At 44.5% G+C, this 10,681-nt stretch overlaps 1 protein-coding gene across 1 annotated transcript; it reads left to right on the top strand.

Annotated features, from left to right (window-relative positions):
- The first annotated feature begins 3,564 nt into the window (after nucleotides 1–3,564).
- Nucleotides 3,565–5,537, top strand: LOC123096698 (uncharacterized). Its single transcript, XM_044518450.1, has 2 exons — nucleotides 3,565–3,592; nucleotides 4,085–5,537. Exons 1-2 carry the CDS (start codon nucleotides 3,565–3,567, stop codon nucleotides 5,383–5,385), a joined length of 1,329 nt encoding a protein of 442 aa, XP_044374385.1. The 3' UTR covers nucleotides 5,386–5,537.
- The last annotated feature ends 5,144 nt before the right edge of the window (nucleotides 5,538–10,681 follow it).

Here is a 10,681-nt window from a genome sequence, read left to right as displayed (position 1 = left end):
GGTTGGTGCCACCAACCGGGACTAAAGGTGGCATTGGTCCCGGTTTGTGCGTCGAACCGGGACCAACGCCTTTGCTATATAAGCCAGCACTTAGAAAATTTTCAGATTTCCATCGCCAGTTTTCCCCCGCCCGACGACGCCGCGAGCTCGATCTACGCCGCCAGGCTGCCCCGCCCCGCCGTCGCCCGTGCCCCCGAGCCCACGTCGTCGCCCGTCGCCGTCGTCCTCCGCCCCTCGCCGCCGTCGCCGTCGCCCTCTGAAGCGCCCTCGAGCCGTGTCGCCCGTACGTCGCCGTCGCCCTCCGCCCCCGGCCCGCCACGGTCGCCGTCGCCCTCCGCCACCCACGCCGTCGCCCTCCGCCGTCCACGCCGTCGCCCTCCGCCGCCCGATGTGAGCCGCCGCCACGCCACGGCTCTGTTTTTTTTCATATAATTTGTATTATTTTTTTGTTCATTGCATTTTTTCATATATATATGTATGTGGTAGCTATATGATGAATGGATGTGGCCATGTATGTATGAATATAATGTTCATAGAATTTTTTTGTTTATATACGTTTTTTTTCATATATGTATTAATTTTTTATTGAGGTTAATTATTAGTAGATATCGATTTTAGGTTAGTGCTTAGTAGTTGAACTAGTTGATTTAATAAAACTATTTTATTAAATTTTACTATATATAGAAGTAGTTTATTTTTAGTAAGAACTACTTTATTTTATATATTTATAGTAAGTGCTTAGTAGTTGAACTAGTTGATTAATTAATAAAACTATTTTATTAAATTTTACTATATATAGAAGTAGTTTATTTTTAGTAAGAACTACTTTATTTTATTTATTTATAGTAAGTGCTTAGTAGTTGAACTAGTTGATTAATTAATAAAACTACTTTATTTTATTTATAGTAAGTGCTTAATTAGTAGTTGAACTAGTTGATTTAACAAAAGTAGTTTATTTTACTATAGAAGTAGTTTATTTTTAGCAAGGAAATTAATAGAACTAGTTTGTTTTTTAGTTAAAGCAATTATTCCTGCATCGACGTCGACGATGCCTATCCCGCATCCTCGTCGTCGACTCGGCGGAGGAGGCCGGCTTGATCAGAGGGGCCATGTCCGGGACTGGGCTCCGCCGGGCTGGTTTTGGGAGGTGCTACCTTTCGGTGGGCGTAGGTTCGTGAGGAGCCAGCCCGTCGTTGACCCGATCCTTGTTTGATGGCGGTCGCGTGGGCTAGTGACGGTGCCGAGACTTCCGGACACCGCGGAGGTGGTACGTCACCGTGTCAGCGAGGAGGACCAGCATGTCCGTCGCTACATGGTTGCATTGGAGGGAAGGTTCGACAATACCTGGCAGGTTTTTCAGGGATCTCGCTGTTGTCGTGGGGGTAGCTTCTCCTTCGTTCCCGTGTGCTAGACAATTTGGTGTAATGCACTCGAGAACTAAAGGAGGAGCTACCATCACCGACGGTCGCAAATGTCAGAGAGGAATCAGTGAGGGAGAGTTCCACCATATATATATGAGAGGACAAAGAATCCCGACTGTTGTCGTGGGGGTCGCTTCTCCTTTGTTCCCGTGTGCTAGACATTTTGGTGTAATGCACTCGGGGACAAATGGAGGAGCGACCATCACCAACGGTCGAATGTATACACCAAGTGAGCCGAGAGTTTTCAAGAAAAGACTCGACAAACCGATAGTCAACCCATGATGAATAATAATAATCTAACTTAGGTTTTTTAGTACATATATTTAATTGTAGACGTTTAATATTTAAATTATGAACATAGGAAATGTCGTACTCGGACGACGAAAGTCTCCCGGGGGAGTGCGACTGGTGCCACGACGACTGAGGTCCGTGCAACAGGCCTCACCTGGACGAAGATCGGCGCTTCAGTATTAAGCTGGAGGAGACCTTCGATGTTGAAACGGTACGCAACGACGACAAGTGTTATTTTTCGTAATTAAGCACGACTTCAACTATTTCAACGTGTACTTTTCATCTTTTACAATTCGGCTAGCTTATCCCATGCCATGCAAGACGCTACGTCTTGGAGAGGATGGGTTTTGAAGACCATGAAAGTATGGAAACAAAGAAAATTCACCTAAGGACCCATCATGATATAGATTTTGAAGTAAATCTGTATAATTCTGAGAGCGTAACCCTTTTTGGTTGCAAAAATTGGGAAGCATTGCAAGATGTATGGTTTTGATGAGGGTATGCTTGTCACCATGGATCTTGGTGATCCTGACATCGAGCAAGACAATATGGACATTTGGGTCCTTGTTGATACGCCTCCAATTCTACCGCTATGTGAGTTTCTCAAACATAGTTATTAGCTAATTTATATTGTTCATTTCAAAATAGTTGACAGCTTATTTTCATTGACGGCTTATTTTGATTGTTCAAACAATGTGCGGAACATGGTAGACAGAACCTACTACACCGATGGCTCTGAGTTAACTTATAAGGAGAAAACTCATCTGGTCGGATTTTGTACTGATCTTGAGAATTACAATATCTATTGTAAAACTGCTCCACATTATGGTCAATACGTGCCACTAGTGCACGTGTTGAACTACGGTAACTACTATGGAGATACCCTGGTAAGATTTCTTACTATTACGACATCCGTGCATATTTTGCATACTTTCTAAAACTAGTACATCATTGCTAACTATGAAGTTATTACTATGTTTTTCAACAGATAATCCCAGAGGATTGTGTGCCTCATTTGATGTATCAGAATGATAGGCTTGATGTTTTGAACATACAACCAGGTCATCCTACGAATATCAACTGTCCATACCGGATTTCTAAAAGAAGTGGAGACATGCAAATCAAAGAATGAAAAAAATGTATGGACAGTCGCAAGGAGGTTCTTGGAAGCAAAAGGAAGCGAAGCGCAAGAATTGGAGACAGGATGATCTCCATTCTCCATAATGGAGAGTCAGGGTCTATATTGTTTTATGCTATTTTACCTTAAAGAGGGTATTTCGGTCCTACCTAATACTGATGATCATGTGCTAAGAACAATTAAGTAGGGTTGGTTCGATGACTATGAGGATGATGATTGTATGACTTGTTATTAATAACGAGTAGAAGTTTTATGACGATGATTAGTAGGACTTGTTATTATATATGATGATGCATGATGCGCGCATGAAGAGTTATTATATATCAGCGGGTGAAATGAACATGGATTGGATTGAAGTGAAGGCAACATGCAGGTGGTGCATGTCAAAAGTAGTACAATCCAAACTTGATCAAGTTAGGATTAGTATTACTTTCGACATGCACCACATGTTGCCTTCACTTTAATCTAAGCCATGTTTAGGCATAGCAGTACGTAGCGTTGGTAAACCAAGCACGGAGATATAAGAGAGGACACTTCTCTCTAATAGCTACCTAATAACAACCTAAATTAACCCCCAAAACCCCTAAATCTGCCTCTTTTAAAAAAACAAAAACCTCAGCTCCAGCCAGATGCTGGCGCGTGGATGCTTATTGGTCCCGGTTGGGGCACCAACCGGGACCAAAGGCCCCCCGTCCTGGGCTGGCCGCAGCGGCAATGTGGAGAACCTTCTGTCCCGGTTCATGTAAGAACCGGAACTAAAGGCCAAGGGCATTAGTAACGACCTTTTAGTCCCGGTTCACAAACCGGGACAGAAGGCCCTCACGAACCGGGACAATAGGCCCTTTTTCTACTAGTGAATGTATCCCGCCAGGTTTTTTCCCCACCGTATTACGTATTACCGGTAATGTACTGATTTATTGATCTTGTGCATTGGGATTTGTTATTGACACCGCTTGAGCCAAGCACACCTAAAATCACATGTGGTGGGTGCGGCTATAGTTGGGCGCGGCGGAGCGCGCCATTCCATCTAGTATTATTGACAGCTGTTAGACCTTGTGCTGTGTCCTCTCCCTGCATTAATGCTTGCCAAACGAGACATGGTGCGCTAGCTGCGGCCAGATAATGCAGCTGCACCAATAAGCATTTAGGAAAGATTACCCCAGCTTACAAATCAAAGCATTAAAAGACTACCATGAATGATTGAAAGTCTGTCACACCGCAATTCCTCGTATAGTGCTCGGGCTCCCCCCTGAAGGCCATAAACAGGTGGCCGGCCCACGTACGAGGCCCATCTACAAGGAAACCAAACGGAACACAACTAGTGACGTGGCTCAAGATGAATGGCGGAGGAAGCGTCACGGCTCACGCGGCGAAGCTTCTAGCGTCTGGCGACCCGAGTCTACAAAGGGATATTTTCGGCTTGGTTTCGTTTCCGTTTCTCCTCCGTTTCATACTCGTTGGCTGTTAGCCACCCAGGCGACACGGAACCCTAGCCGCCGCCGTATGCCGAACCCCACGCCGTACGCCTCCCTCCTCAATGACGCCCCTCCCGCCGACCTCGACGGCGCCGACGCCGACCTCGACCTCTGCCCGGACGGCGGCCTGTGCTTGCCGGACGACCCGCTCGACACGGTCATAGGCTACATGTCCATGCTCGACGACGGCTTCTTGGAGGGCCTCGGGCTGGGCTGCTCGCCGCCGCGGGGCCGCGTCGGCGACGGCCAAGACTACTCCGGGGGCGCGCTGGCGGGCATGAAGGCCGACGCGGACCTCGGTTCGCTGGCGGAGGGGAGACCTCTGTCTCTCTGTGACGCCGGCGCCCCCGGCGGCCGGAAGAGGAGCGCGTTCCACATGTTCGACAGTAAGCCGGAGGGGTTGCCGCCGGCGCGAGCGCGCTCGCTGTCGTGCAGCACGACGACAACTTCGTCGTCCACCGCGTCCGGGGCCCGCAACCTCTCGCCCACATCCGGCGGGACCGAGGCGCCGCGGGAGCCTGCCTCCAAGGATTATGACCTGCGTTGGACTTTGCCGAGGAAGCCGCACCACCGACGGGCCGTCCGCAGGCGCGCCGCCTCCTGGTCTTTGGCTCTCCCGCCCCAGCTCATGTCGGCTGGCGCCTATGACTGTAACGGTGACAGCAATGCCAACGACGACAAAGACAAAGACTACGTGCTCAGCCACTGCAAGAACGGCCGCGGCAATGGTGGTCCACGCCCGGCCAGGCGGCAGCAGAAGAAAACGGACGGCAAGATTTGCACCCACTGCCGCGTGGAGGGCACGCCGCAATGGCGGACCGGGCCGGCCGGGAGCGGCACGCTGTGCAACGCATGCGGCATCCGATACAAGATGGGTAAGCTATTCCCGGAGTACCGCCCGTCGACGAGCCCAGAGTTCGGCAGCCTCGAGCACTCTAACCGCCACAGGAACGTGGAAAGAATCAGGGAGAAGAAGATGAAGGTGATGGTTCCCGAGGTGCCGGTGAGTCCGGACGCGGATGACAAAGTACTCCTTCGAGTCTGTAAATATGAAAGGTAGCTGGGCACCGCATGACATGCATGCCATGTAGTATCAGTTAGCTGCAAATTCGGAACGAATTCGTCGGACGGTCAGGTCATGGATGGATTGCTTTTTAGATTCGGGAATGTTTAATTTGATTAATTTCTTAATTAGTTTTCTTTCATACTCCACTCCAGGAGATGTCAGCAGTAATTTATGTAAATATTAGGAGCTCCACTCCAGGTGGGTGGATGCAACTTGGTTGCAATGTGATTGTCGCTCGCTTCAGTTTCGCTTGGAAAAATTCATGTGATATTCGGTCTAAATTTGTGTATTCTGAGCCATTTGAGAATCTAAAGCACGCTGAAAGCGTACCCTGGCGTCTACATTGCAAAATCTCCGTGTACCTTGTCCGCCACAGTATGTTTAATTATGTAAACTTTGCTGTTTTCTTAAGTTAGCTGGGAGGGGATGGCAAATCGAATGGTGTTTGCTGGGAATTTATATTCTCCCACGGATAATACATTCAGTTTGGAAGCACGGCAAATATTGGCAAAAAACTGAATTGTCAACTAAACTTGTCATCCTCGGCCACATAAATTTCAATGCAAATCGTTCACAATTGTCATACTTCCCAGGTGGTTAAGATGGTCCTTTTCTGAATGCTATTTGCAGAAATTATTGTGAAAGGGATCGATCGCCAAGGGTCGGCTATCTTATTCTATTAAGAGAACCATTGTACTCCCTCTGTACTGAAAATATATGTCGTTGAAGACTATAGTTCAACTTCTCCAGCTTTGATTGTGTACAACTCCAGATGTGAAATTTACGGCTCAAAATTTATCCTTGTCATTTTCCTATTACTCCCCGGGTTTACTTCTTTCATGGAAGTAGTGCAATAGTGCTTCTTTTGTCCCAAATAATACTACATGCTTGGCTGATGGGTAAGGGAGTGAGATTCAGAATCTTTACAAGAAATATGGAAGGGGAGTAAATTGGATTCTGGCTGGAAGTTCTGTAGCTAACTAATGTTTAATAACCGAGCTGTGTGTGCAATTTAAAAGCAGGACAAAGAAAATTGTTTCCGCACGTAGGTCCTCCTGTTTGATATTTAAACTGAAAACTGAGATGAAAGTGGAACACCATTCATGCTTTCAAAATAGGTATACAGTTCACGCGCAGAGAGTGCATAATGTCAAAATTGCTTACAATTAACGTGCTGGGACAACTGCAATAGAGTAAATCAAATTTTGAAACTGTAAACTTTCCGAGCAAAAAACTATTGGCACTTTGAAAGATCTTTGACCAACGGAGACAGGGTGGATATCATTCTGCATGTAACTATAGTTTGATTGCTACTGATACAAAATGTTATCTGCTTGAAACTATGTGCCAGCAATCTTTGATAGGTTCTGTTCATCAGTTAAGAAGCATTTTTTTAGCCCTTTCCTCAAATTGTTCGTAGGGAGACATTGAAATTTTTAGATGCCACGGATGTTCAATCTGACGGATTTTCTTTGGTATCTAGGTTGTACTGGGTAATCATGTGGCTTTTTCGTACACCCATGCAGGGCATGCTTCAAGCTGATACTACTAGAACTATTCTCCGTGCTTAGTGGATTAGGATGGTGTTGCATATATGCGGCTGAAATTGGTATCGGGTATGTGATTGTGTCCTCCCTAAAAAAGGTGACGAGCATGGGATATGCGAAACAATTTTCTACGCGAGTCTTGCTACTTTGCTAGCCAACCAGAAGCTACCACCTATATATGCATGCATTATACTCCAAGACAAATAAGATTCTTAGACGCGTCTAGCGAGCACCACTGGCTCGTTAATGATCCCGAGCGGATCGCTCGATTCGGTAAGTTTTTGTCCCTCCTCCTATCCATATTAGGAAACCCACCACCGGCCAGGTGCCATCTGGCTTGCGCGCTCCCTCCTCCCCACCCGATGAGCAAAAAGCCACAAAAAGCCAGTGGTCCCCCAATTCTAGCGAGTACTAAGCTCCCGCGTCCCTCTCCTTTTTCCACAACCCCCTCCTGAGCTGTCCTACGCCCACCATCGTCTTCCCCACGAGTTCGTGGGACGGTCATGTTATGCATGGATTGCTTTTTAGATTCAGGCATGTTTGATTTGATTGATTTTATAGTTTTATTCATAGGTCAGAAGACTTCAGTATTAATTTCTATAAATATTAGGAGCTCCACTTTAGGGGGCTGGATGCAAATTGGTTGCAATGTGATTGTCGCTCTCTTCAATTTCACTTGGAAATTCATGTGATATTCGGTCTAAATTTATGTATTCTGAACCACTTGAGAATCGAAAGCACGCTGAAAGCATACTCTGGAATCCACAAGGCAAAATCTCCGTTTACCTAGTCAGCCACTGTATTTTGCTGTTTTCTTAAGTTCACTCGGAGGGAACGACAAATCAAACATTTATAAAGGGAATTTATATGGCAAATTTAGTTTGAAAGCACGGCAAATCCTAGCAAAAATCTGACCTGAGGCGGATTTGCCTTGCTTGTCAACTATACTTGTCATTGTCGACCAACATAAATTTCAATGCAAATGGTTCGCAGTTGTCATGCTTCCCAGCTGACTTGCACTGGTTAAGATGGTCCTTTTCCCAATGCTATAAACTACAGTCAGATAATTTGTAGAAGTTAATGTAAAAGCTATCAGCTTTGGTATCTTATTTTATAAAGAGAACCATCATATAAGTTTGCAATATTCCCATGCTATTATTTGACATAAACTTTGGCCTGATTGGTATTTATTTTCATGATGCTATTTGCTTCGACAGTGAGATAATTTGCATGCTACCAGCTTTGATTGTGTACCACTCCAGATGTGAAATTTACGGCTCAAAATTTATCTTTTATCATTTTCCTGTTACTCCCCGAGTTTACTACATTAATGGAAGCATTGCTTCTTTTGTCCCAAATAATACTACAGGAATGGCTGATGGGTATAAGGAGATGAGATTCAGAACTTTTACAAGAAATATGGAAGGGAAGTAAATTGGATTCTGGATGGAAGTTCTGTAGTTGGCTAAGTAATGTATAGTAACCGAGCTGTGTGTGCAATTTAAAAGCAGGATATTTTTTTTTTGGTTTCCGCATGTACGTCCTCTTGTTTGATATTTAATCTGAAGGTTTAGATGAAAGTGGAACACCATACGTTTTTTCAAAATAGGTATACAGTTCATGCGCAGAGAGTGCATAATGTCAAAATTGCTTACGAAAAAAAACAGTTGGCACTTCGAAAGATTTTGGACCAACGGAGACAGGGTGGATATCATTCTATGCCTCTAACTATAGTTTGATTTGATTTTATTTTTTTGCCGGGTAACTATAGTTTGATTTGCTACTGATACATAATGTTATCTGCCTGAAACTATGTGCCATCAATCTTTGAGAGGTTCCGTTCACCAGCTTAAGAATCATTTTTTTTAGCTCTTTTCTCAAACTGTTCGTATTAAGACATTGAAACTTTTAGAAGCCACGCATTTTCAATCTGACTAGTTGGATTTTCCTTGGTATCTAGATTGTACTGGGTAATCATGTGGCTTTTCTGTACACCCATGCTGGGCATGCTTCAAGCTGGTACTACAGAACTATTCTCCGCGCTTAGCTACTGTCCATCTTTTTGATTCCTTGATATTGTGTCCATCGTTTGGATTTGGGTGGTGTTGCGTATATACGGCTAAAATTGGTATCCGGTATGTGATTTTGACCTCCCTTAAAAAAGGTGATGAGCATGTGATATGCGAAACAATTTTCTACCCGAGTCTTGCTACTTTGCTAGTCAACCAGAAGCTATTACCTATGCATTATACTCCAATACAAACAAGATTGTTAAACGCGTCAAGCGAGCAGTCATTGGCTCTCTAGTGATCCCGAGCGGACCACTCGATTCGGTAAGTTTTTGTCCCCCTCCCATCCATATTAGGAAACCCACCCCCGGCCAGATGCCACCTGGCTCGCGCGCCCCCTCCTCCCCACCTGACGAGCAAAAAGCCACAAAAAGCAAGTGGTCCCCCAATTCTAGCGAGTACTAAGTTCCCGCATGGGAAAGTAGTGGCTGCACCCACTTTCGGTGCACCCACGCAAAAAAACATATCAAAACATTTAGAAAAAATCTGAAACTTCGTGAAAATGGTCGACAACAAATGTTATGAGGGCTTGCAAAGTTTGGTGGTCAAATAACATTCGAGAAGCGCTCTACAAAAAAGACAAAATTGCAAAATCTGCTCAAACAGTGCACATACATTTTGACTAATTTTCAGTGATTTTGTCTTTTTTGTAGAGAGCTCCTCGAATGTTATTTGACCACCAAATTTTGCAAGCCCCCATAACATTTGTTGATGATCATTTCCACGAAGTTTTAGATTTTTTGAAATGTTTTGATATGTTTTCTTGCGTGGGTGCACCGAGAGTGGGTGTAGAAGAACCACTCTCCTCCCGCATCCCTCTCCTTTTTCCACGATCTCCTCCTCAGCTGCCCCACGCCCACTATCTTCTTCCCCACGAGTTCATGGGACGGTCAGGTCATGCATGGATTGCTTTTTAGATTCGGGCATGTTTGATTTGATTTATTTTTTTAGTTTCATTCATAGGTCAGAAGATGTCAGTATTAATTTATGTAAATATTAAGAGCTTGACTTTAGGGGGGTGGATGCAAATTGGTTGCAATGTGATCGTCGTTCTCTTCAGTTTCACTTGGAAATTCATTTGATATTCAGTCTAAATTTGTGTATTCTGAACCATTTGAGAATCGAAAGCACGCTGAAAGGATCTCTGGCGTACACAAGGCAAAATCTCCGTCTACCTAGTCAGCCACTGTATTTAATTTTGTAAACTTTGCTGTCTTCTTAAGTTCGCTCGGAGGAAATAACCAAGCGAATGTTTATTATGGGAATTTATATGGAAAATTTAGTTTGGTATGACAGCAAATCCTGAAAAATAATGACCTGAGGCGGATTTGCCATGCTTACCAACTAAACTTGTCATTCTCGACCAACATAAATTTCCATGCAAATGGTTCGCAGTTGTCATGCTTCCCAGCTGACGTGCACTCGTTAAGATGGTCCTTTTCCGAATCTATCAACTACAGTCAGATAATTTGCAGAAATTAATGTAAAAGCTATTAGCTTTGGTATCTTATTTTATCAAGAGAACCATCATATAAGTTTACGATATTCCCATGCTATTACTTGACATAAACTTTCGCCTGATTGGTATTTATTTTCATGATATTATTTGCTTCGACAGTGAGATAATTTGCATATATATTATAAAAGCTAGCAGCTTGATTGTGTACCATTCCA

This window comes from Triticum aestivum, chromosome 4D, assembly GCF_018294505.1.
Source record: "Triticum aestivum cultivar Chinese Spring chromosome 4D, IWGSC CS RefSeq v2.1, whole genome shotgun sequence".
Lineage (NCBI taxonomy): Eukaryota > Viridiplantae > Streptophyta > Magnoliopsida > Poales > Poaceae > Triticum > Triticum aestivum.
This window is presented reverse-complemented; position numbering and strand designations above follow the sequence as displayed.

What these genes read in the sequence shown, in the direction of transcription:
- LOC123096698 (XM_044518450.1), top strand. Translation starts at nt 3,565, where the DNA reads ATGTGGAGAACCTTCTGTCCCGGTTCAT. An exon ending in AACCTTCTGTCCCGGTTCAT is followed by an intron (nt 3,593 to 4,084) that starts GTAAGAACCGGA and finishes TTCCTCGTATAG; the next exon opens with TGCTCGGGCTCCCCCCTGAA.